Source organism: Poeciliopsis prolifica, unplaced genomic scaffold (genome assembly GCF_027474105.1).
Source record: "Poeciliopsis prolifica strain line A6 unplaced genomic scaffold, Auburn_PproV2 SCAFFOLD027, whole genome shotgun sequence".
NCBI classification, from domain to species: Eukaryota; Metazoa; Chordata; class Actinopteri; order Cyprinodontiformes; family Poeciliidae; genus Poeciliopsis; species Poeciliopsis prolifica.
The window spans coordinates 5,840,254-5,866,985 of NW_026562402.1; the positions used below are offsets into that span (position 1 = coordinate 5,840,254).

The 26,732-nt window shown below is 38.6% G+C and overlaps 1 protein-coding gene across 1 annotated transcript in view; it reads left to right on the forward strand.

Moving 5' to 3' along the window:
* The first annotated feature begins 9,396 nt into the window (after window positions 1–9,396).
* Window positions 9,397–26,732, forward strand: part of ajap1 (adherens junctions associated protein 1) — a 48,683-nt gene continuing 31,347 nt past the window's right edge. The window contains exon 1 of the mRNA XM_055048261.1: window positions 9,397–10,290. Coding sequence (XP_054904236.1) covers window positions 10,259–10,290 — 32 coding nt within the window. The 5' untranslated portion in view covers window positions 9,397–10,258. The remainder of the gene's footprint in view (window positions 10,291–26,732) is intronic.

Below are 26,732 nucleotides of genomic sequence, written 5' to 3' on the forward strand. Positions count from 1 at the left end.
GCTGACAGCCACAAAATAAGAAGGAGGATGATGTGAACGACTGACGATGAAAATCGCTCGGATCCGTGGTTGCATTTTAAAACCATAAAATTGACCCGTGTCATAAAAATGCTCTTCATATTGTAAACGTTGCAAGTGTAAGTTCCAGAAATGACAAAAGAAGCATTGATAGCAATATGAAGGCTGATTATAATCTGCCTAGTCCTACATATTCTTCTTGTGGTCACGTTAGGCCATCCTAGACCAGACAGTGATAAGATTATGTCAACGTCTGGCAATGGAAAATGTTAAGAACAACACAAAGTGCTTGTATTTTTACAACCAATCTTTTATAGAATTGTGTCTATCTAGAGACTTTTACTGAAAAACCAACTTTGCTGCACCCGAGTCAACCTTTATTTAATTGATTAAACTCAGCTAAATATAGAAAGGATTTGAAAGAGAGTGACCCAAATCTTGTTTTCATAACTGCAAATAAATTTGATGAACCAAGCCTATATGTTTGAAAATTAGACTCTTTTCTTTTAATACGTCAGACAAATTTTGGATCTGCAGAAAAACTAAATGTGTGATTGTAAATATACTCACATAAGCAGCAATTTGTAGAACAGCGACTCAATTTAGATGTTTTTTTTTCTAGTGCACCTGTTGTAACTATAAGAAAAATGTGTGCATGCACAACTCTCTATCAACATTTCATAGTTAGGTTTCATACTTTGTGCTCTTTCAAATGGTATTAGGTTTTCTTTTGTCAGACTGACAGTGTTTCCTGTTTGTTTTGACACAAATTGAATTGAACGCATTAAAAGTATTTTTAAGCTATATGTTTCAAATTACAGAAACAGAATGAGAAAAACATAAAGCGCAAAAAACTGAGAAACATGAACAGCACAATAAAAAACATCATCATTGTGTACTGAGTTGCTCCCATTCACCATATCATATAGTTTTTGGTGCTTTCTACTTTTATGGCTGCCCATTAAATCATTACTGAGTCACTCATACTTGTCAGTGAGCATGGCACTTGTTCATGTGGCATGACTGCACATGCTGCGACAAGCTGGACATCTGATGTTGGACCAGGAAGTGGTCCTGCAGTCGCTATGTGAAGGTCCAGCGAGCCTCTGGCTGTGTTGTACCGGTACTCTGTGTGTGTGAAACCGGCCCAATGCCCTTTCCTTTCATATCTGATGCAATAGGAAGGAAGTGTGCATGGCGCTAAAATCAATAGAGAAACATAAAAAAATGTTTTTTAAGTTATGTTTGAAACATACAGCATTTTATGACAACTGAATAATATAGTAGTTCTATAAAATGGCTCCATATAGGTGCCCGGAAAAAACATAAAACCACATCTTTAGATGGTTAGCTTACACAAAAAAGATGTAGTTTTGATTGAAGCTAGAGAACATAACTCGACTTAGACAGAATATTTTCCTCTATCAGCCCGTGGACTTTACATTTTCTGATGAAAGAGAGTGGTGCCATTTTTATTTGATGTTGAAGAAGTGGCTTGCAGCAATGGAGACTCCCAAAAGATGAGCCGGTTCCTTATATTCTTTCAGTTTTAGGCAAGTAATCTGTCAGCGCGTTCTCTCTGGTCGTAAATATCTCATTGCAGTCTTTGAAAAATATTTTATATTTTACACTATGATAAAAGTGAATTGACTCCGTTTTGGTGCAGCAGGACCCTGCACATGTTGAACCATTTCTCCTGATACAAACACAGGAGAAATGGTTGCCAGAACAAATTTGTTTGGTTCAACTCTGAAATAGGCTCTGGGCCAGTTGTGGCTCTTATTTCATTTATTTGTGTAAGCCTATTACGGATGTCTTTTTGTTGTATTGTTGTTTATTTGTTTTGTTTTGTTTTTCTCATGATCATTGTGTTACCACACACTTAAAGGTTCCTAACTAGCAAAGTTTTATAAATTCATGTTTTATCAAGATGCTACATTTATCTTTTTATATATGTATAAAAAATCTGCAATGTTTTTACAGGAAGAAATTAAAACTTAAAGATTTTTAACATTGACTTTACACGTTGGATCCTGTCTGTATAGAGACAGAAAGACTCCTGTCTGCAGGGGAGAGATCAGAGCCTTTGTTCTTCTCCTCACACCTGCTTTTTCCATCCACTGATAGGATATCTAAATGTCAGGCACTTTATCTGCCAAAGATGAATTCAGTGGAAGAACCTGGTCTGCCACAAAATTCTCAACATTGTTCTGAAATCTCCCTGATGCATTGCTCAGGTCTGATCTTCCTTCATGTTAATGTAGATTCATAAATAAGGTAGAAATTGAATCAGATTGAATTCATTTTAGAGTTATGAATATATATTTTGTCTGGTTATTTGCTGTTTGTTTGGCCAAATTCTAATAACAGTGACAAGATGTTGAGCCTGTCATTCTCCTTCCAAATATGTTTCGGGTTTATGACGTCTGAGTGAACACAGCAGCAACAAAAGACTCGCCTCCACTTTGGTCGGCCCTGTCCGAATGAATAACGGTGGCACAAAAATGTGCTGGAAAGTATATGAGGACCTCAGTACAATATAGTGAAATGATTTTCATTTAATAAAAAAGGCAGAAAAACGAGCGCTGCCTGCCGTGAACCGATGCCTATCTATACCGGTGGAGACTTCCTCTGTTGTGTTGCTCTGTTATATATTTTTTTATTAGTCAGCAGAAGAATCTCCATTGTATTTACTTCAGGCTTTTATTCTTCATATTGCAGCAATAAAACCAAGGAAAATAATAATAAAAAAGTTGCTTTCTTGTGCAAATCAGTGTGAATAGCAGAAACAAAGAAAAACAAAAAGACATCAGATCATCTCTGCAGATTAAAAGTAATGGAACCTATTCTTAAAAAATGCATACTAATACAATCTATTGATAATTAACAACTGTATGACTATTTCTAAGGAGAAATTACTAGAAATAAATCACCCCAATTATAAGAAAACTTGATTCAGCAGATTCATTTTTCTTGTCCCTTTTTGTTTGTCATACAGTAAATAGCTTGGAAAAAAAAAAAAAAGAAAGAAAAAAAGCAATGCTTGAATTTCTTGAAGTGTTGTGAAAAATCCTTTCCAGTCCTCCTCGCAACTCAAAAGTTTCCTCAGGCATTTCAAATGAAAGCTCAGACGTCTTCAAGAAACTCAAACAAGTTCAGCCGCTTCTCCTCCTGCCTTTCTCGCCGAAAGCACAGAGCCAACCTTCCCAGGTTGAACAAAACATTTAACAAGTCTACCTTTGACTGGCTGAGAAAAATAAAACCTAAAGAATAAACATCCAGTCAGCATTCTGCTTAGTAAGCTTAAGAGGTTAAAAAGAGAAAATTCTAGTTCTACACCCACGTCACTTGACTCGCTAACTAAATCTTTTTATATTGCAAGAAAGCTGTCTATTCGGACTTTATGCTACAAAACCAGCAAATGTTTTTTGTTGCTTTTTTCTGTTTGACTGTTGATTAGAGTTTCCAATTTAATGTCTGGAAGAGGAAGATCAACGTAAAAGTTACCCGTGTTTGCTTTAACAGAGTGACAAAACCATTGATGTATCTCTGGAACCGACAGAGGAGAACCACTAGCAACAAAAGGTAAGAATGAAAACTGAATGATTAACTGTAATGACATAGCCAGTGTTGACACAATATCCAGATCTTGCCTTTGCAGAGAGCTTTTTTACTTAATGTCCGAGTGTGAAAACAGAGATCCAGCAGAAGGCAGCCTGAAACTTTTTAGCTGGGAATGCAGCTAGAAGCCTCACCATTCTGTACACAATCAGATTTATCTGCACCACAATAACATAGCTTTCATGATATCAAAAATGCACCATCTGTTGCTATGGACGCTGGAAGTCAGTATACCGACACACAATCTGCAGTTTATTTGTCTCAGACAGAGAAAAAAAAGATGGTCAAGGCTCCAATTAATTACCCCTGTCGAACATTTAGAAGCCACAGTTGGAGAGAGAGGTCAAAGCTTATTTATTAAACCACCTGTGTAAACATCAATAGAATTTTTTTTTTTTACTGACAGGACAAATGAAATGTCAAAAACCAAGTCAGACAACCTTACCAAGTAATTGTTTCCTCACAACTAGCATCCACAGAGGCCTCCAGCTAAAGTTGTCTGTCGGTGCCGTGGTCTGAAATGTGTCGCGTCCTCATCCTATTCATCCCTCGGCCTTGGATTGTTCCTTCAAGCAAGACTAAAACTGCACGAAACGAGTGTTTGCACGTAAAAATCTATTTTAGGAGTGTAATGAGAAATCCATCTTCTTGGCCTGTTTATTTTTACAAAGCATATCCTTTTTTTTGGGCATATAGGATCTCTGGGGAGACTCAGAAGGTTCGCTCCATCATTTTCTGTGTCGTACTTTAGCAGCCACAGGTCTATTCAGTGCATCCTATTTAAAAACATTTCTTTAATAAGGAAAGCATTTTCTCTTCTGTTTATTAAAGGCAGCTGCACTTGCAACACACATTTAAAAATTATATAAAGCTTCCACGTATAAATAAATAAACAGCTATTGATAAAACACTTTGAAATTAACAACTGCAGTTGGAATACTGCACACTGATCTCTTTTTGTATTGCAGGAATGAACAGTTCGTGCTCTCTTTCATGTCTAACAACATATTTTCAAGATATTTTAGGTTGTCTGACTCTGCAGAACAATTTTGTCTTTTAATTCAGTCTATCGCTGCTCATTTCTACCTTTCAGAATTCTCAAATTTTACGTTTTGGCCCAAAAAACACAGAAACTTAGAAAAAACAAAATCACAAAAGTCGTTGAGCGACAGATTCTTTCAAAAGGAAAGGCTTGTAAAGTGACTTCAACCACAACCACAAACCAGAAAACGATTCACCCTGCACTCAAAACTCAGCCCACAACTGCTGCTGCTCAGAATGACTCAGTCCAGTTTAGCACATCCACAGCAGCACTCTGATCCCTCTTCCTTTTAATGCGCACTCTCATGGCGGGGTGTTAATGGCTTACACAACAGATGTTTAATATGCCCCGTTTCAATCCATGAGAGACGAAAACCACCTGCAGCCTAAGAAACATACATGACAACCTGCGACCCCTGCTCCCCCTCCTCTCAGAGGCAAAACAAGGCTGTTCACACATACGCCCTTTTTTTCCCCGTTTCATGAGCAACGACGACGCACACAGACACGAAACCAGCGGAAGACAACATGCAAAACAGCGAGTGTGGGAGATGGAGTGTGAACGAGAGAGGAGGAGGAGAGAGATGGAGGAAGTGAAATGGAGAAGCGGAGCGATGACAGCTTCCATCTGCTGGAGAGCTGCTGATGGTTTCCTCAGACAGTCGCGTCCACTTGGATCAGGATGTATGCGTACGCAGTAATGAAGTAATGAGGGTGTTTAACAGAAGTGTGTTTTATAGCAACAATTAGCGGGGGAGGAATGTTGCCTCATCATGTATGGAGCAGTCAGTTTTATGAACAGCTGCAATTCATCTCACTGGGAGAATAGTAACTCCTTTCATAACCTCAGTGCCTCGCAAAAAAAAAAAAAAGAAAAAATACTCATGGCTTTTTAATCTTCGGTGTATTTTATTGGGATTTTAAGTAATAGAACAACACAAAGTAAAGTGTAATAGTAAAGTGAAATGAAAATGTCAATATCCTTTCATGACATTTTATTCATATTTTTACTACTTTTATTGTGATTATTGCTAAATAAAGTCCAGGGAAAGCTGTCAGAGGTTAAACAAACAGCGCCATGAAAGACCAAGAAGCACTACAGACAAGTGGAGAACAAAGACGTGGACAAGTTTAAAGCAAGGGTAAGTCATTAAAAGTAAATCCCAACATCTCAGCAAGTACGGTTCCATACATCATCAAACGGAAAGAGTATGGCACGCCTCCAAAACCTACTCAGATATGGCCGTCCATCTAGACTGACGGGTTGAACAAGGAGAGCATTAATCTGAGACGCGGTCGAAATCTAAGGCCCCGGCAAATCTAGTAGCACAAATCTGACCTTTATGGAAGAAAGCCATTATTATTGTTATTTATTTATTTTTGTAATAGATGTTTGTTTTATTGTCAAAAAAAAAAAAGTCTTTAATATTAAGCCTCAGGGGAAAGCAAACATGCAGGTAAAGGTGCTCTGCTCTGATGAGGTCAAACTTGGACTTTTTTCACTCAAATTATGAAATATTGCGAAGGATAAATTAATCTGTATACTTCTTTTACATTTGTTTCCTTTTTTTGCTAAATGGATTATTAGAAAATAGGCATTATTTGGATGAATAATATAGTATTTCATCATAAGAAAATAGCTTTTAGTAAATTTTTTTGTATAAATCTTAATTTAGGTGTAATTATTTTAAAGCTGTTAAATTTATCCAAATTCTGTGAATTAAAAAAAAATCTATTTTCTGTAAAGTTGTGATAAATGTTCACTGAGAAACAAATAATTCATCCTGCACTGATTGAGATTCATTACTTATGTACGTTTACCACTTCTACAATTAATGAGACATTTAACTTTATTTTATTTATTTGGGTTTTATCTGTAACATAGAGATGTGAACTCAAAGCACCACTGGAGGTTTGATTTTCCAGGAAAGGCTGCAGTGGTTGCAAAAGGCTGAAACAGGTGTGATGTGTTCATTGGTTAGACACTTTGACCCTGAGGTGAACAAGGAAGCCTGCCTTTTCCTCTCTTTTTCTCACGCAAGACCTGATCTTGTCACGGATAATATTTTCAGATATCCCGCTGTGCGGTCACATCAGCACACCGATTCTAATGAAAAGAGAATTTTGCCTACCGCTAAGTTCTTGTGGTACAGGTGTGTAAAAAGTCTCCAGGGTGACAGTTTAATGCCACATTTGTGTCAAATGAGAGAGATGGTAGAAATACGCTGTGCGACAGAAAGCTACTTTCACTTTGGATTCAGCATTAAGGCTGCATATTCTCCCAGAAAATACGTTTTGCCTCATCTGAGCCGAACCCTGAAATCGGAGTGATGTGATTGATTCTGATGTTCTGAGTTCTTATATCATGCCTCTATTGTACTGTACAGTATACTATATTTGGGTTTGCTCAAAGTAGCAGACTCACACACTTTGCAGAAGATGGAGAAAAATTACTTGGTTTTGGGGGAAAAATATCCCCCAAAAAACAGCCATTGCAGTTCTGCAGAAGCTGACAGAAGCAAGGCAGAAAAAAGATAAATCTTTTATATAAGACAAAGGTATGGAAGGACACCATGTTTTAAAAATGAGCTTGTCAAATAAATAATGCATGTTTCTTAGTAGAAGTATTCAAAAATATTGTATTGATCTAATATCAACTATACTTAATAGCTTGTAACATTTCCAGGAGTCATCTAGAGGTCAAGTGATGATTTTCTATTTCTTCCTCTTCCTCCCTGCTTGTGGAGGAGCTGGACATTTGTGTTTTTATGGGATCACCCTCATTTATTTAGAACTAAATTAATTAACCACTGTGTTCAGGCAAACTTGTAGAAAGTTGAGTGGAAGGAAAAATGAAAAAAAGTGAGGTTGATTACTTCACAAAGAATCATCCAATCCTGCCTAAGATCTTCCAGAACCATGTTTTGAGTGATGATCTGAAGAACATGGGCCGAAACGTCCAAAAATGTATGAATGACACATAAACAGCATTTGATATCACCATATCCATTATGAAACATACTCTCTGGTTTCTTTGATTTTTGATGGAACTTGGGTTTTGTCAGGGTGGATAAAGTCATAAACACCTTTTAGGTGTCTGATAGAAAACTCAGGAAGATGAGTCATTTTAGTTTTTTGGTCCAAACACTTTGAATCAAAAGACTGAGAAAAGTAAAGTTTTTGGAGTGGCCAAACGAGATTTCAGAGCTAAATCTGACAGAAAATCTGTGGGATTATCTGACTAGATCTGAGAACTAGAAAAGTTCTCACAATCCGAAAGATTTGGAAAACTTTCAGACGTCACAGTGGGTAAATATTATTGCAGAGAAGAGCCAAAGTAAAAGGTGGTTCAGCATGATGGTTTGCTATCTGAAACAGTTTTTTTTTTTCTTCATCAATTGAAGTTTGCTGTACAGGTTGATGTATCAATCCTGATGAGCAATAGTCACACACTGCTGACCTGGCCAGAGTCCCGGCTGCAACCCCGGCCAAGTCACATCACAGTATACCTTCACCTCAGATGCACAGTCATTGGATGACTGACATTCAGTCCTCTGACAAAGTTTTTCTTTTCTTTTGTTAGTCAGGCCAGCCACAAGCAGAGCGATGACTCTGTCCCTTTGAGGTTCGGTCAGCTGTGACATTGAGCGGACGTTTCTGTCAGCGGTCATTCTGCTGTGCTGGATCACACAATTTTCAGAGATATAGGTTCATTTCTCTAAAATAAAAAGCTATATTTAAAAAACCTGCTTCGCTCGGGTCAAACCTTACAGCTATCTCATTTATTTGATGTTTCAAGTTCACAGTGCTGCCGTGTGATGGACTGGCGACCTGTCTGCGGTGAACGTCACCTCTCGCCCGAAAAGTCTCGCTGGAGATAGGCACCACCAGCACCTCTCCTGACCCCGTCAGGGACAAGGGTGTACAGAAAATGGATCGATGGGTGAAATTCACAGTGGCTTGCAAAAGCATTCACATTTTTTGCACACATTTTCCCCATTTCTTCCTGTTACAGATCTTAAAGTATTTTATTTGGATTTTATGTGAAATGCCTTCACAAATTAGTGTTTGATTGAGTTGTGGAATACTACACCAGCTTCATAGTTTTCACCCAAAAAAAGTCTGAAAACTGTCAATTTGTCCTCAGCCTTATTTACGCAGATACTCTGAAGTGTCTTTAGAATACCCGGAAGTGCACCTGTGTGGGCAGAAAAGACAGAGAAACAAGGCAGCACTGGGCATAACCCCAGCGTGAAACAATGTGCAAGATTGGCCCAGTCAAAGTAATCGGAAAAGGCGATATTGACATATGCGATCCACCCAATCTGACTGAGAAATCTTGTGTCATCTTGTGTCATTTTTTTCCCCTTATCCACACCATTAATTCTCGCTGCGTTTGTTTGGTCTGTCACATAAACTACTTGAAAACTAAAATGTAAACACTTTTTTTTTTTTTTTTCAAATGACAACGTCATGATCTTATTTACCAAACAGATGACTCCTCGGTCACACTGCTACCTGCGCAGACAAGTAGCAGTTCTGTGATCTCCATCACCATATAGCCAAGCCCAGACGACCTCGCGTGTGCGCGCGCTCCCACATGACGCGAGGCGCTCCGGCACATGACATATTTGGCTTTGAAGTGACGTCACGGCAACGTGGGGCTCGGCAGGCAGGTCGTTCGTCAGTCTAAGAGGAGCAGCAGGAGGAGACGGACCATCCTCCTCTCCTCTGTAATGACAAGCTCTCATTTCTCTCTCTCTCTTCCTCTCTCTCTCTCTCTCTCCAACTCCTCAGAAACAATCCTCATCCTCTAGGACTCTCCCTCATCGCGCTCCTTCTTCCTTCCTTCACTTTCGCCTATTTTCCATAATTTTTCTCCCCATCCCTTTCTTTTTACTTTCTCCGAAACCCATCCTCAACCCTGAACACCTCCAGAGATGTGAGGAGATAATGAGGACCCCCTGCCAGCGCTGCTGACTTGGAAGATCCGTGCATCCTCATCTTTTGCTCTCTCTCTATCTCTCTCTCTGTCTCTCTTCCTCTCTCTCTCCTTTTTCTCGGAGGTTCATCTGCCTCTCAACAATGTAAGCGACGTACTGTCAGTTCAGTGATGAAGAAGCACACTACTTGGTCCGTTTTCCCCGCATCTCATGTGCTCGCTCTTCCAGTCGGAGGGAAGGAATGAAGGATTTTGCGCGGAGGCAAAGTTTGAGGGCACCTGCTCACCTGGCCGCCTCTGCCTTTAACTGATTACCAGGAAGAGAGCAGAACAGCAGATGAAGAACTTCTGAGCGAGCTGACTGTTGTTCTGGCGTTTCTAGTTATTTATTTATGTATTAATTTATTTGTTTTTCTCGCTTGAGTGGGATTTGGTCACCTTCTTGGAGGAATTCGACGTGCGCCACGTTGAAGGATATGACTTAGAACAAAGATGCTGGCGTTGACAGCTGGAGTAAGGTCCGTGACTTGAGTGCTTGTCTCACTTCAGACTAGAAATTGCCCCAGACGTAGGCGAACAGCCGTCCAAATGGGAGGATACCTGGAGGACTGAGGCGGATTCGGCAGCCGAGATAAGATGTGGATAAAAAGGAGCGCTGCTGCGCGCAGGTGAGACACGTCCGCTGCCGATTAAAATAGCGTGTTTGGGTTCAGATCTGTCACTTTGACGCTCGAATAACCCGAATAGCCCATCCTGTCGAAAGTCGGACACCCCTCTTCACAACACGTCTCAGTTTTTAAATCTACGCCACGGCAACTTAATGAGTTCATCGGAATTGAATTCATGCACGCGAAGACTCCGAGAAAAGACAATTGCAAAGGGGAATAACGCATTTCACACACTGCACAGCTTTTAAAATGAAGTGCTGTCAACGTGGAATATTTAGGCGAAAACATTGTGATTTTCAGAGGAAACATTCAAAACGTTCGTATCAGGAACGCTAGGGGTCACCAACAGCACAGCTCAAACGACTCACGCGGTCACAGACGCACGCGCGCACAGCCTCAAGGTTAGCCTTGGCAGCTCCGCCCCACTTCTGAGAGCAAACATATGGAAAGATGCAATCATAAAGTAATTAGAAGGCCAATTTATGGAGGCTAAATGAAAGGTAATTATACGTCCCTATGATAGTAACGCCATTGATTTAAGGGTCAATGCCCATAACATGTTTCAGAGTTTTGGGCTCTGAAAGTTTCTTTTGCTGTTTACTGATCTGAGCTTATCAAGGGTAGGAAACAATGTTCCATGGAAGCTATTGGGAGAGAGGCTCTGAGGCTGACCTCACAGAACTGTTGTCCTTTTCAATGTTTCACTTTCATGTTACTTTGAACAAGATGGGAAACAGGCTGCTCAGCTCAAGCTTCCAAAGAAGTGTCCGACCGAAAGCCAAAATTTGCCACATTCATTCCCCGTGAAGGTAGCCAATACTCCTAAATGAGCAACAGTCTAATGTTATTCAGATTCTTCAGACACCTGCTGAATCTCACTCCTGCCTGGCATATCTAATTCCTTCCCGTTTGCAGGCACACATTTATTATGCATGACACGCTCTCCACATCCTAGGCTGACCTCACAGGGTAATGGCAGTGCACGGCGTCGGCAGAGCAGCAGATGCACAAGATGATGAAACAAATTGGTTTCAGATGCGGTGTGGTCCAAAGCTGGACCAGATCTGCTTCCCTGTTGAGGAATTTTCTTGCTGCTTGTTGGGTGGGGATGTGGAACGTCAAAATGCCTGGAGAAACGGCAACTGGTGTCATGGGCCGCAGCAGCATTTTATGAGTTGTTAGCCACTTTGTTTGAAACGGCAGCTGAAGGCTTGAGTCGTCTGTTCTTGTTGGGTGTTTCTTCGGTCAGTGATGGCGAGTGGATCCTGCAGGGACAATTCTTACTGTCCATAAACTGTGTGTGCTTATGTGGAATAAAAAGTGGAAGTTGTGCAGGAAGAGCTACTGTACCTGTTTGAACAAATGAAGAACAACCTGCCCTAGAGATATGTGGGCGAAAGTTAAAAGACATTGCCTTAGCAAAATTTTAAAAAAGGAAATTTTGGAAGATGAAAAAAAAAAAACTCCACACTACAGCCTTTGGATTGTAATTCGTTTATTCATTCTGTTATTCATTATGGATTCTAGGCAACTGATCTCTTTAGGAATCTCTGTCAAAAAGGCTTTATGATTACTCCTTGTCAAAATTTCGACCTGTAAACGCCCTGGCGAAGGTTTATTCTATTGTTATTGTGATAAACTTAATCTTTCTTGCCATTTAATATTAGGTAGAAGACAAAGTATTAGGTTGTATAAATACTTTTAAAGCATAAATCTGAAGGTGACCAGTGGATCCACTGTTAAAGAGTTGGAAAAAGCCTTGGAAAAAAAAAATCATTATTTTACTTCTGAAAATGTCACTCTTCAGTTAGAGTGCATTTATTCAGTGGGGGGAAGAGCAACGTATCATAAAAATTAACTGCAAACTTTTATTGCCATCATGCAGAGACGGAAAACAAGAATCCAGCGTATTGTCAGAGAAATGCAGTAAAGTCAGGCATCCGGTGTTATCAATTCTGCATAACAGCAATTACATGCCATCCATATGCCCATCAGGTAGTGGTAAGACATTCCAACCAAGCATTTTTTTTCGTCCCACCATCACAAATTTAAAAAAATGTGGATTTTCTGGGTGGCGTTGATGTAAAACTAAGGATGAAAAGGACAACAATTACTCTGTGCCCACTGTTAATCATGGTAGTTATCTGTGATGCTGCGGCGCCTTTTTCTCCTCCAAAGGGCCTATGAACCTTCTTCATGTTGGGTGTTTTTCATAGGCCCTTTGACATCTTTAAATGAATTACCACATAATTCTACATTTAATGGTGGCTTCCTTTTACCTACTGAAAATCGATTAATATGGTGTATTACTGTCAGATAATGATCCAAAAGAAATAGCACAGTGAACAGTAATTGTCAATCATACGCAAAATCAACTTTATTCTCTGGATCAGCCAGAACTCTGAGTATTCGAGTTAAACAGGTCAAAGGTCCCTCACTCATTTTTTTCTCTAAATCTGGAAAATATTATAGAAACCTAAGACTTGACCAACTGGTAAAGGGAGGCAGCACAAAATGATCAACAGCGACTTCTGTGATATCAGTGATAAAAAAAAAAACAATAATTAAAATCATAATTTTTATTATTGACAAGGTTTCACAACTGAGATTATACAACTGGAATAATAATGTTAATAATATTTAAAGCATGCTTATAATCAAAAAATATTCTTGTAGTGTGTGCGTGGGTGTGTGTGTGTGTGTGAGTGTGTGTGTGTGTGTGTGTGTGTGTGTGTGTGTGTGTGCGTGTGTGTGTGTGTGTGTGTGTGTGTGTGTGTGTGTGTGCGTGTGTGTGTGTGTGTGTGCTCCATTTGGCCAAAAAGGAAGCTTGTAACTAGTTTGACAGAAGTACTGGTTCTGTAGCACACTAACAGATAGTTAAATATCTTTTTCATCATTCTTCTGGTTGCTTTAAGTTATTTGTGTAGAAATATGGCTGCAAAATTGGCTGTTGGTGAGAATATATGTTTTAGATTTTTTATGAACAGCTATGTTAAAATACATTGGGATTTCTCTCATTGTAAATTAAATCCCAAATACATGATAGATTGTCCCAATGGAAGACAAATTTACGTGCGATCCAGAGACAAAAGCAGCTGTAATTGTGTATAATTTGAGTCTACCGGCCACCATTCATCTATGCCAGGCTCCACACCTCGGTACTGAATCTTTCATGGATGTCACACAGTTTTGGCCTCCCCACGGAGAGCCCTCATCCCACCAGCACACAGGAGATGCTATCAGCCTTCAGATTACTGTGGCTGCATAACGTAACGGGCAGAGACACCAGTTATCTTTCCCAAGGACCTTTCTTCTTGTCGAGTCGTCTCCCGGAGGCTACCGTTTCTTGGGGTGTATAATTATTTTCAGTCTGGATAAATATTGAATTTATTCAAACGTTGATAAAAAGAGGAAGTTGTTCAGCTGATCTTTGTGTGCTAAGAAAGCTAAGGCAGCACATCCTGATATTCATGGGGAGCACGTACTGTACGCGCTGTGTTACCGCTACACTAAATTGTGGTTTGTATCTGACTGATGGTCTAATTTTGAACAATATAAGTGGCTTAATGAACAAGGGCCCCGAATACACAAAGCAACTGCGCAGCATCAGCGGCCTGCAGCTGATGGACTTTATGTGACCTGCCTCTTCGTTCTTAGGCTTTCACCACAACTCCTGTGCCAAACGTGGCATTTCTTTATGAGGGGGCATCAGATATCCAGATAGTCCTATGATTTAGGTGCCATCTTAATAGCCTCTATGAGGGTTATTAACTGGGCCTCTCTGGAGTGTGATTAACCTAATTTGCAGAGAAATAGGCTGTGTTGCTTCTCCGAGATCGTATCCTCTGGAGGTGTGTGTGTGTGTGTGTGTGTCTGTAAGAGCGTGTCGGTAACACCATGTGCTCAGTAGTCTATCTAATCCAGGCGGACCAAGACAGGTTGTCCCTGTCTAACGGCAAAAGATACGAAGCGTCCATCTGTGGTTCATGTGACCAAACCTGAGAATTTGTTTAGAGAGGCATGAAAACAAGATCTGTTGCATAAAGCATAAATTACACAACACTAACTTGGATTGTAGCTGTAAGTAAAGATAGATTACTGGATTTGGATCATGGCTACTGTTTTGATTTCCTTTTCCCCTCTACAACACATAAATGTATATCGAATGCTTGAGATGAGAGGGATGGAGTTTGATTTTATAGCCCTGGAAAAAAAATAAAATAAATAACACTAGCTGTTAAAGTTGGTCACTGTGACCATAGTATCATACATTATAGTTTTTCCGCTTTGTTTTATGACTTGAATCTCTAAAGTTCCTTAGAGCATGGAGCTGAGCTGTAAAGTTTGAAACAGTGATCTGATCTGAAAACTACCGATAATCTTTTGGAGCAAAGCTACTTTCCAATCTAATAACTTTCACCCATTTGGATTTAAAGTAGTTCATAGAGACAGCAAGCTGAAGGTACAAGCAGGTCTTTAGTACAGAAATTGGTAGGTGATGAAAATCGGATCAGCCATTGCTTACCGGATGGTTGGAAAAGTAAAAATTTGGTTGTTTTTCACAGGGAATGACTCTGCCACTTGATCTCTGATACAGAAAGATGATGGTTATGTTAAGAATCAAGGAGGTGTTTGAAGTGAAGTCAGAAGGAGCACAAGATAAATGAAGGGACAGGATAATGTGAAAGTGACTTTTTTTCAGCTTTTACATCATGTTACTCTCACATTAACAATATACCTGGAGTGTTGCCTTGAATCAAGTTTGAGAAATCATTTAATCTCCCATGGCAGCCATTCAGGTGTGGAAAACGGTTGCCAGGAAGAGCGATGTTGTGATAAATTTCTGAGATCATCTTCCACCTTTCAGAAGGAGCAAGAGTTTCTTAAAGACACACAGCATGTAAAGGTGTAAATATAAAGGCGTTAAACTGCAAAGTCAAATTTCTCTTAAGTCATATTTGATATATGCAGCATTTTTATAACAACTGAAGGTAACATATTTCCTTGATTATGCCATAAAATGGCTCTATGCGCCTTGAAAGTACATATTACTTCCCCTTTAAAAGGAAACTGTTTCATTCTGCATATAAGAAAGCACAAAACTTTCAGCAGCTAACAAGAAGGCTGAACAGAGTCGAGCTCAAATATAAAACTGTACTCTCAGACATAAATTAATTAATGTAAATTTATATATAATTGTACTAGTATCAGCTCCATGGCATGCTTCTTGATGAGTACTAACAAATGGTAACTCGATCAGTCTGGGTTGTGAGAAGGTTTGTATTTCTAATTTGAACCAGCTTATTTGTGCTTCTAAGTGTTTGCCTCATCTTCTGCATACTCCTCCATTTATTTAAAATTTGCTTTACGACTCAAATCTGCAACTTGACTGCATCAGCTAACAGCTAACAATGTGCTGCTGATGTTAGATAAACCTTGTGTCTGATTGGCAGCCCTGACAGTTCCCAGCCTGCAGGTTATGGGGATCAGATCCTTCGGTGTGCTGCAGACTTGAAACCTGGTCATGGGGTAGTTTTGACTTTCACACCCTTCAAAGTTTCAATTTGGCAGAGATGTTACACCTAAACAATATGCACTCCCTGTCTATGCAGTAGAATATCATCCTGTGACTTTTGATTAGAGGAAGATTGGCTCCACTCTGTGGAAAATGAAAATTTTCCACAATTTATCAATTGACCAGAGCACAAAACAACCCTGCCACTTGTTCCAGCCACTTTTGGTGAAAACTGTAATTACCATCTTCTGTTGTTTGTGAAGGTGTGTCTTGTTGCTGTTTCACTGACGCACATCTATCCTGCAAAGTAACAGAATTACCAACACAGATCTTGTACTGTACCTGATTAATGTAGTGAGCTTTTTGCTGGATCAATAGCTCTTCTGTGAAGGACCAGATTTATCCGTCATAGCCCATTTCCATTAACTGACCCAGAATCTCACAGCTCGGCTGAAATGCTTCATAATAAAAGCTTTATTTTGGTTTTAGCATCTATGTGATAATTTATGTGGACTGTGGCACAGGGCACAGTAAGAATTATTACATCAAAGGACTTTTATAATTGCAGCAATTTTCCAGTTTTTCTGTTTTCTTTCTTACCCTGTTTCTCCCAGGCCTCATCTCTCTGAGCATGTGGGTCATATACACAGCGCTGGAGGACATTGTGCAGTGGGAGAAATTAATGGGATGATGCAAGAGCCTTGGCTGTTACGTCTTGGACCACATAGTTAACCAAATGCAACAATATTTTTCTGCTGTTTTCACTTTTGTTTCCTCCTTTAAACTGTTTTCTGGTGCAGCCATAGTAGCAGCTGTTCCAGCTTAAACCTAAGGGCTCAGATGAATGTGGGTCTAGTTATGTGTGTAAATGTGTGAGTGATGAACACTGCCGGGACATTTGGAAGGTTTCGTACAGTATTTACCTCCCAGTGGCCTGCTCCACAAAGGCAATCCATAAATCCACAGAAAGCCAACCGCGATTTTTATCTGGGTGATATGGGATATCCGCCGAGACCAGATCAGCTCCAGCACCCCTAAGAAACATGCAGACTATATTTATCTATGTAAAGAGATGAAATTTGTCTTTTGAATGGGTGATGTTCAGCCATTTCCTTCAAACCATGCAGACATAACGAATGTTTAGCAAAGATTATTCCAGTTCACACCAAACCCTGCAAATCTCCCTGACCTTTTGTAAAACTCTCTGATGGTTTACCTTCAGAGATAAAACACCCTTGAAGATATTGCACCTGCAGAATCATTGATCAGGATGCCACAACATAATATTATACATGCATAGTAAAAGGGGCAAAAGTAAGATGTTTTCTTTCTCAGGGGCAAAAAGATAGTTTAAATCCATCTCTTTGACAAGGTAGTGATCACTTGGTAAAAGCCTGAGAGTGAATACGTCAATGGTGTGCTGGATTTATAAACTCTTTCCATTGGGAAAAGTCAGAAAAACTCGAACACTTGGACAGTTGTAATTTGTCTCACAGACATTTGGAAATGTTCAGCTCAGAATTGGAGAAGCATAAAAAAAAAGTCTGACTTTGCTTCAGACTTCTGAGTCAAATGTTTTATTTTCTCGAGAAGGTCTTTGAGTTCAGCATGGTGTGTTTGTGCATTCCAGGCATAAGTCAGCTATCAGTAGACCAAAGTCTCAGGATTTTAAATGGTTGAAATGCTACCCTTCCTGCCATTTGAAATCTTGTAATGGCTTTATGGAGCACACAGTGATGTCTGCTAGAACTGTCAAGGTCTCTCACTGGTTATGTAAGTTATTTCTGCTGGTTTATTTTGATAAAACGGCATCCACGCACTTTTCAAGGTCTGTAAGTAGATCTTGCAGACCTTAAAAAATAGTGCATAAACTGTCTCACCCAGAACATCAGCACACGTCACAATAATTCCAGGGGTTTCTCGACATTTCCTGTCTCATCAGAAAGCTAAAAGGGTTGAATGACGAGGCCACGATAGTTATAGCTCAACAGACATTTATTCTGAATGCAGATCTAATTTCCTAGAGAAAAAAACCTTTGATTTTAGAGGCAGATTCAATCTAAAGCGCCATTTCAGGAATGTACTTAAGCGTTCCTTCAGTGACACCAAAGGGAGTATATTTTCATCCAGCGCTGTGGGTAAGGTGCCAGTTGAACCGAGTTTTAAACGGAACAGCTGAATAAGTCATGTAGCCTCATAATTCATAAATATCCAGCATGCAGCATTCATCAAAGCAGAGAATTGCTTTCTGGCATTATGCATAGTCTAACGTTTTCTATTTACTTTATCAAACAGTCTGTTAAATTGATTTAACAAAATGTCAATTAGAAGCTTTCCAAAGAGACATAATATAAGAATGATATTTGGGGGTAAAATACTATAATTGCATGTGTGGATTTTTGCTTTCTTGTTGAAGAGCAGAAGAGTTCAATCAGTTTTGACTTCTTCCTCCTTTTTGATGCTAGATAAAAGGTTATATTATATATTTAAGATGTTTGGTTAAAAAAATCCATTCTGACCTCTTTTGAAACTCATACTTATATCTTTTATCATATGGATTTCCCCCAATGATCATATTTTTTCATGTTATGAAGGTACAGGCTAATTTATGTGGTAGCATATAAAATCAGTGCTGTACTGAATGCTTTGTCCTCAGTGAATGCAGAAAAATCTTAATGGCGTGACACCAGACAACTTATAAATAAAAAGAACAAAATAGCTGCCATGTGCTTGAGCAATCTTGGGTTAATTAAGTTGAAGATTGTATATGATTTGCCACTCTCTAAGAGATCTGAGCCATGTAAGCACTTTACGAAATGCAATCATGGTCTAATCTGAATGTCCCAAAGGTGCACAACGCCACTTATTGATGCTTTGAGTGGAGAGAGACAATGGCTTCCCTCATAATGACATAAAACATAACCATCGCTCCACTCTCTGTGAGAATGCAGATGGTGGATGACAGATGGTCAATCTGTTATAGTCATTTTCAAATCTCATTGTGGATCTCTGCTATCTGGAGTGCTGTTTTTTTTTTTTTTTTTTGCCAATATATTTGGAAATGTTCTGTTTACAAAATTACTCCAGGCTACAAACAACATCACCCACAACACCTTCACTCTTCCAGTTAGCTTTTACTCAGAGCTTTTCACACTGTTAAATTGTCCGAAAGCCCTGGCTTACAATCTGGAGTCAGTTCCTGGTATCATCCTGCATTATTCCTGTATTATTCCATAAATTATAGTCTTGCAGTTGAGCCCAAAGCTATTTACACCATTGGAGATTTAGACTTAAATTTATCTCAGCTTTACCATCATGCTTGTTTATAAATGGACAGGCATCATCCAGTAGCTAAGCGAACACTTTTAGAAAAAAAATCTTTTATTTGAATTTTATCAAATGATAAAATATTTTTTTAATAAACAAATGGAAAATCATTTTTGCATTACAACATTCAGTCTCTTTATAATTTCAGAACAAATTTTTTAATCTTTCCAGCGGCATTTGATGATTTTATCCTTGGTAATTGTACAGTTACGACTTTTGGCTTTATATGTGTAGTCAAGAAACCTGCAAACCTATGCAACTAGTTTTTTTTTGTTTGTTTTTTTTTTTTTTTTTACTCACATGTTTTTGTTTTTAGACTACATATCCCATCTACCCTGGGAATGCCTTGTTGCTGGATGTAGGGAGGTCTGGGGTTCCCCGATGGACCTGTTGCCTCCACTACCCGATCTCGGATAAACAGAACACAATGAATGTCTGAACAGAAAATGTCGCAATTATTGATCCCTTGATAGTTTATATAAACCAGATGTGTAGAAGCATTTTCTAAAATTTATGCTTGACATTTTAAGTTCATCAGTCTGTAGAAACTTTAATCTGTCATCCATGACTTCAGAGGGTATAACCCCTGCTGCTTATGTCTCCTCAAACAGCGTCTCAAGACAGAAGCACACAGACATATTCTGTTGTTTCATCTGGTTGTGTACATCCTGCATGCAAAACTAGTCTGAAAGTGCAGTAATTTATACACCTGTACAAATGTCAACACGGAGGAAATAATTATTTTGCAAAACGTTACACAGGCTTTTAAAAAGCAGCTAAAAGTAACACCTCTGGTCAGATTTAGCAAGGTTAATATACTTTATCAGAGTTGTTAACCTTTATGCAGCGCTGTAACCTGTAGCAGTTGTAGGAAGGAAGTTAAATAAATAAAAAGTAACTGAAAATAAAATCCGTACCGGTTGTTACAGCCCGGCTCAGTTGACTGCGGGTTTTTTTTTTTTTTTTTTTTTGGCTCGCTCTTTCTGTCTCCATTCACCTGTTCGTTTTATCTGATGGGCACACAGAAATGAAAAGCTTGAATCTGGCTGCGGTCCTGCTCATATCTACCACTAAAAGACATCATGAACAATTTATCAAAATACCTGCTGAACACGAAGAGAGCAAGCTGGAAGAACTTTAACCTGCTCGCCAAACTATATAAATATACATGTATGTATGTATATATATGCTTGACATTTTAAGTTCATCAGTCTAATGAACTATCTAATGAATTAATCTGTCATCCATGACTTCAGAGGGTATAACCCCTGCTGCTTATGTCTCCTCAATATATATATGTATTAAAAGTTTCCTATTGTGAAATTAATTCTGTTCTTGATATAGTGTTAAGTTCATGTTGATAATGCAATAGTCTGGCTCAGTGTTACAGAGAGCTCTTGTTAGACTCCAGTACGGTCTGCTACCGTACTGGAGTCTTGATTTTCTTTACAGGACATGTCTGCTGACCCTGACTTGAAAACAGTGATTATTCTGGGTCAGACTCTTTTGAAGCCACATGCTGGAATTAATGGGAGCGAGAAGGGCAGAAAACGGGGCTGGTATCATGTCCTGGTTTTCTCAGTCTGCTGCAGTTATAAGAAGGAGAAAAAGTGTCACTTCTCATTAAACTCAGTGGAGTCCTTGAATACCAATTCATGGTTTCTGTAAGATAGCAATGTAATTACAAAAAAAATGTTTGAAGATATTTTTCTTTATATGTATAATGTGTGAATTAGGGTTAAATGTTTGTGCATCAGCAGTGTTTGCTTTTTTAAGGAGAGGAGAGATTTTAAGCCCCATAAAGCTCCATTTACTTGTAATTTTAAAATGATTCTAATATACCATAAACACTTTCTATTACAGAGAGCCTTGATTTGCTATCTTAATCTGCTATCTTAATCTAACAGTGCAGTTACATCCTGCTAAATCCTAAATAGAGTTTTTAAAAATGATTTGGTATGGAAGATACTATAAAAAAGGCCTTAGCAACATCATTGTTTTAGGTTAAAATTAAATGCACCGCTGATGAAGTTACTTCTCAATGTTTCAGAAATAATTTGAGTAAATAATAAATTAAGGGACTTTGGTCTTTTTGTATTGGTAATTTCCACTTACTTTCTTATTTTAGACTTTAATATTTAAACTGTCATTTGTAATACTTCCCTTATATTTTTGGTCTTTTTAATTTATCATGTTGTGTAACCATATAAGAAATGTTTTTAATGATTAGAACTGGAGGCGGACATGACTCAGAAACATAAATTGTTGTTTTTGTGGTATAATTATAAAGGTACATCTTCATCAGTCTTTTCGTAAATTCTTTTTCACTTTCTCTCTTTACACACACACACACCCACACACACGCATACATATATGTATTACTTTACTTTTAAAGCCTGTTCTTGGTACCCAGTCTTCGGAGAATGTAGGGCTGTTTTCTACTTCTTTACGTTTTTATTTGCATGTGGCGCCAAAGGCTGAATTAAACCAAGGAGAGGATTTATAGGAAAAATCTTGTTTAACTGTTCATGATCAGAGTTGGAAGAACCTACAAATTATCAATCATGTATTTCTTCCAGACATGTGACATACATCTGGAACTCAGAGTAAAATGGAGAAGAAGAAATAAGTGGGTGAAGCAATACATTCCCACTTCTTTTTCACATGCAGTATTTGGGTTATAGCTGCTCAACAAACTTACCAATGATGACATTTTTAATTTACTCTAAAAATGTCCTGCTTTATGATCAGTGAACAGCCCAAACATATTTTTCTGTTACACCCTGAATCATTTGAAAATTGCACCATTCAGACGTTATATCCATTTTGGTCATTTTGGCTTCTTCGTGCGTGTGGAGTTTGTCTATAAATATTGATGTATGTAAAATGCCGTCTCGTTCCTCCTATTAAATTCAGCTGTAGCCATAGTCAAATAGCATCTTTGCCTTGCCGCTGGGGTCCAATCTGCACTGCTGTTTGCACTGTACTCACAGTGAGTCATCTGTAAGGAGAAGTGTCCTTGCTCCTCGGCCTGAATGTTATCAGAGAGTTTTTACGGCCCAGAGGGGCGAGACTACCACACAGCTTCTTTGCTGTTCACTCGATTCTTTCTCCATCTCTGTCACTCTCTTAGGGTAATGCAAATGCATACTCCATGTCCTTCCATCTCTATTTTAGGACTCTCCTCACTTGCATTGACTTGCTACGCTGGGGGCTGGCAGGATCAGGGAAGGTGGAGTGAATGGAAACAAAATGTAAGAGCTCTCACACGCACCCTCCTGTCTTGGGCGTATTCTCTACACACAACCCTTGAAAAGGTGAACAAAATAGCTGGAGCTCCTTCATAGTGGTCTGAATGTGTTTGACTTGAGAAGAAGACGTAATCCATCCTCAAAACCCCCAGAGACTTTTGAGGGAAGCCATGACAGCGTAGGGCTTTTAAACAACTTAGCTAAAAATAACCTCTAAACACTACAAGGCACTGGATAACAGAAAGGGCTTTTTCATCTGAAAGACATTTCTGAATAACCAGACAAGGTGTTACTCCTACCGATTTTGCCACATACAGTAGGTCAGCTTTTCCAGAAAGTTCCCTCAGACTTGTCAGGGAGAAGGATGCGAAGCCGCTGGATTGTTAAATTGCTGTATCAAAATGTCTCATTTGCCATTTGTGCATCACGATGCAAAATTTTATAAAACCAGAAAAGTCCATATATCACTGAGACAGAGCAGAGCTAAGTTTAGGGGGGGAGTTTCAAAGTTTTGATGGATGACTACCACTTCATGGAGGCAGCACATGATTGAGGGCAGCGCAGCAAAACACACATACAAACTCCTACTCACTAAATTGAACTTTTGCACACGATTTCCATGAATAATTGCAAAGCTTATGGGTTTGGGGTTTCAAATGTTAGAGGCAGGCAGAACGTTGGTTTGTAAGTCACCTCACAGAACAGCTCTGCTTTATACTCCCCTGAATGGGTTTCATCATGGCCTGCTGATTATTTAACATGTTGAAAACTGACCAGGATTTGTTTGAAGGTGCACAGTTCCTCTCAGGGTTGGTTCTGTCATAGACATACATGGAGAAAACTCATTTCTGAAAGTGAAACTTAAATTATTAACTGAGTTTTTGGCACCCTTAAAGAAGGGGGAGTCACAAAAGGTTGTTGCTAAAGAAGCTGGTTGGACAGAGAGTGACATATTCCAACACATTCGTAGAAAATTGAGTGGCAGGAAAAAGTACACAAGCAATCAATATATCCACAGCTTGTAGATTATTGTCATGCAAAATCATTCATTTGGTGGAGCTCCACAATCAGCAAACTGAGGCAGGAGTCAGTGCACCAAGAGGCTTCACACTGATGAGTGTTACAAATATTGCATTCCTCATGCCAAGCCTCTCCTCAAACATAGAACATGTCAGAAGCGTCTTAACTGGGCTAAGGAGAAGAAAAACTGGACTTTTGGTAACTGGTCTAAAAGTCCTGCTTGCAGATGAAAGTGAAGTTTGTATTAAATTTGGAAATCAAGGTCACACAGTCTGGCGGAAGAGTGGAGAGGCATATACTTTATGCTGCTTGAAGTCTGGTGGGTTGTTTCCAGTCTGTGATGATTTTGGATGCCATTTGATATGCCGGTGTTGTTCGACTGTGATTTCTGAACATTTCAGAGCACTTAATGCTTCTTTTTGTTGGTTTATTTCCCAGAACTGGACTTGGGATCTCCCCACACTGCCAAAGAGACCAAAAGCTGCTTCAGTGGTGTTACTGTGCTTGATTGGCCAGTGAAAAGGCCGTAAAGCGTATAAAGATTAGATGAAACATCAGAACCAACAATGCAGATGACCTGAAGGCCGCTATCAAAGCAACCTGCTTTCATTACAAACCTGTAGAACCACACATCAATGCATTGTTGCAGTAATTTATGCTAAAGGAAGCAAGCCCAAATAAACTCTGCCACATTTGAGTTCACCAACAGGTGTTAATTTAACTCTTTGTGAAGAGTTGGTACCTTAACTCTGATTAAGAGTCAAATATCAAATATGTCTGGAGTTAGTCTTTTAGCACTAAGTAACACCAACTCTGTGTTAGATCTTAAATATTGTTTTTAACGTCATAAGAATTATTTGTAATTGATATTCAATATACACATTTTATTATGTCAAACTTAAAAAAATTTTAATGTATGCGTTTATGTTATATTATGCTGCTTTCATTCAAACATTGCTTAGCAAAAGGTCTGACATATCAGCTGTGTGATACAAAAATGGTATAATTAATAAGTTTTTCTTTGACACAATATGTATGAAATTGTTCAAAGTACTAGGCGGGAAAGTAATGCATGCAGTTCATGTAATGTGATATGCTGTAGTACATTTTGTGCATAGAAATGAACATATTCTCCAGTCTTTTTTATTTTAACATGCAAATGTATGTAGTTGTACATGATGTGTCTTAACAATCCAGGGCATTTATTTTCTTTTAGTTTGACCATCAGCCCCTGGTTGGATATCACAATGGCTCTTGCCTCTGACCACAAACATGTGACCGACAGCCACCGTAAAAAGTAATCACCATCTTTGATTTTAGACCTGTCACCAAGTCTATAAAAAATAAATAAAAAAAATATGTGAAATGTTGCTTGGAAAAGATATTCATTTGTAACAGTTTATTTTCTGGGGGGAACAACATCCCATACTTTCAAACCACATTTTTTATGCAGTATGAGGCAGTTTTGCTTAGTTCAAGTGCACGGTTAAGTGATGATGCTCGAGTGTTTATAAGTGACTGTGATGCAAAACTACAATGGCAGTATAAGAGGTTTCCATACAGGCAATTGATCCTTCAACAGTTTTTATAACAAGGCTGAACATCCTCAACGTGGATATTAGTACTTCCACTGGAAACATAGGTCTGTGTATCTGCATATACACCTTTCATCAGCTGTACAGGTAACAGTGATTTAGAGGGCATGTCAGTGCGAAATATATGATCCAGCATTTAGAATATTAGAGTTTCTGTCTGCAGCAGACTTCCTTACTCTTTGTTTTGATTTAGTATCATGCCTCACATGAGTGATAATCAGAGTGAGACTTTCTTTTTGACAAAGCATAATAAAAGTGCAGGCATTGCCATAGAGGTAAATTGAAGGCACATACACAATTTGCTATAGTGACCCCTTCAATTTGCACTTATTTTAGTTTGCCTGTTGCAACTAAAGGAGTCAACTCTTGACGCAGAATATCATCATTTATATAGCATGCTGAATTGATTTGCTGCCTTCCATCATACCCATCTGATGGGTATGTAAAGACCCATAGTAGATGCTTTGATAGATTGTTACAAGGGTGTGTAATCATTTTAAAGTTACATGCTCTTTATGTACGTTCAAGCATTTTAAAGGGATGGTAGGTTGTTTGGCACCTCGATGGATTGTACTAGATGTGGGTTGGTGTTGGATGTATAATGCCATGAAATGCTTTTTTGTTTTATGTCTAAATCAGTCACAGTTGTCAGTATTATAATGGCTTTGTTAAAAAACAGACAATTGTCAGACTATTTTTGCAACCTGATGTTTTACTCAGACTTAAGCACTGTTAAGATTTCCTGTAGCATCAATCATTTTATTAGAAGTAATAGTAACTATTTTTTTGTTGTTGTTGTAATTTTCATCATAGTTTATCTCATTGATGTTGTCATTGCTGGAGTTTTTTGGCAACTGCCCTTTATTGAATGATGTCACTGAGGAATTGCAGGACACTCAGTGTATCCTGCATTCACAGTGTAAACTGGTAATACATTTTTATATGAATGGAGAAAATGTTATTTGAAGTCCAGAGAACAGCATACTTTCTCCAATCATTTTACTTTAAAGGTCATATCTTAATTCAGTTTAATTGAATGAATGCTTGTCAGACTGCTCCAGTCAAAAAGTCTAATGTTATTCATTTGGAAGTCCTGACAATTTTATGCAGACCTCTGCCTACAATGCTAAGAGAAAGATAGGAACTTTACAGGCATGTAAAAATGAACTTATTCACAGAAAAAAGAGTCTGGAAACACTTTAATTACATCCAAAAAATGTATAGAAAAATAAAGATCTTTATACATTTTATTTATTTTTGTATATATATTATATTTACTCTAAGTTTGCTCATATGCAAAATAAGTAGCCCTTTACCAAACTAAAACTAAAAAAAGGCACCATGCATCATATTAAACCTTACCAGGTGTGTCTCCTACATAAAGTCTGGTTAGAAACTTTCATTAGAAAAAGTTTCTAATCAAAGTTGACAAAAAGTTTCTAATCAATTTTTGAATACGTTTCTAATCAAAAGTTGGAAAAAATAAGTTAATGGTAAGATCATCTTAAAATGTTTAACATAGCAAATGTTAATCGTTTGTTCATTCACAGGTGTGCTTGTATGATTCCACAGTTCTCTGTTCTCATGTACCAGCCATGCTGGTCCTCAGTCGAGGTCCAGGATAGATTCAGAATCTCCCAGCAAGACTCGATAAACACGCTTTCATAACGTCTTTAGAGCTCGTTGATTGACTCTAATTACAGAAAATGAAATGCCATAAAACATTAAAGAGCA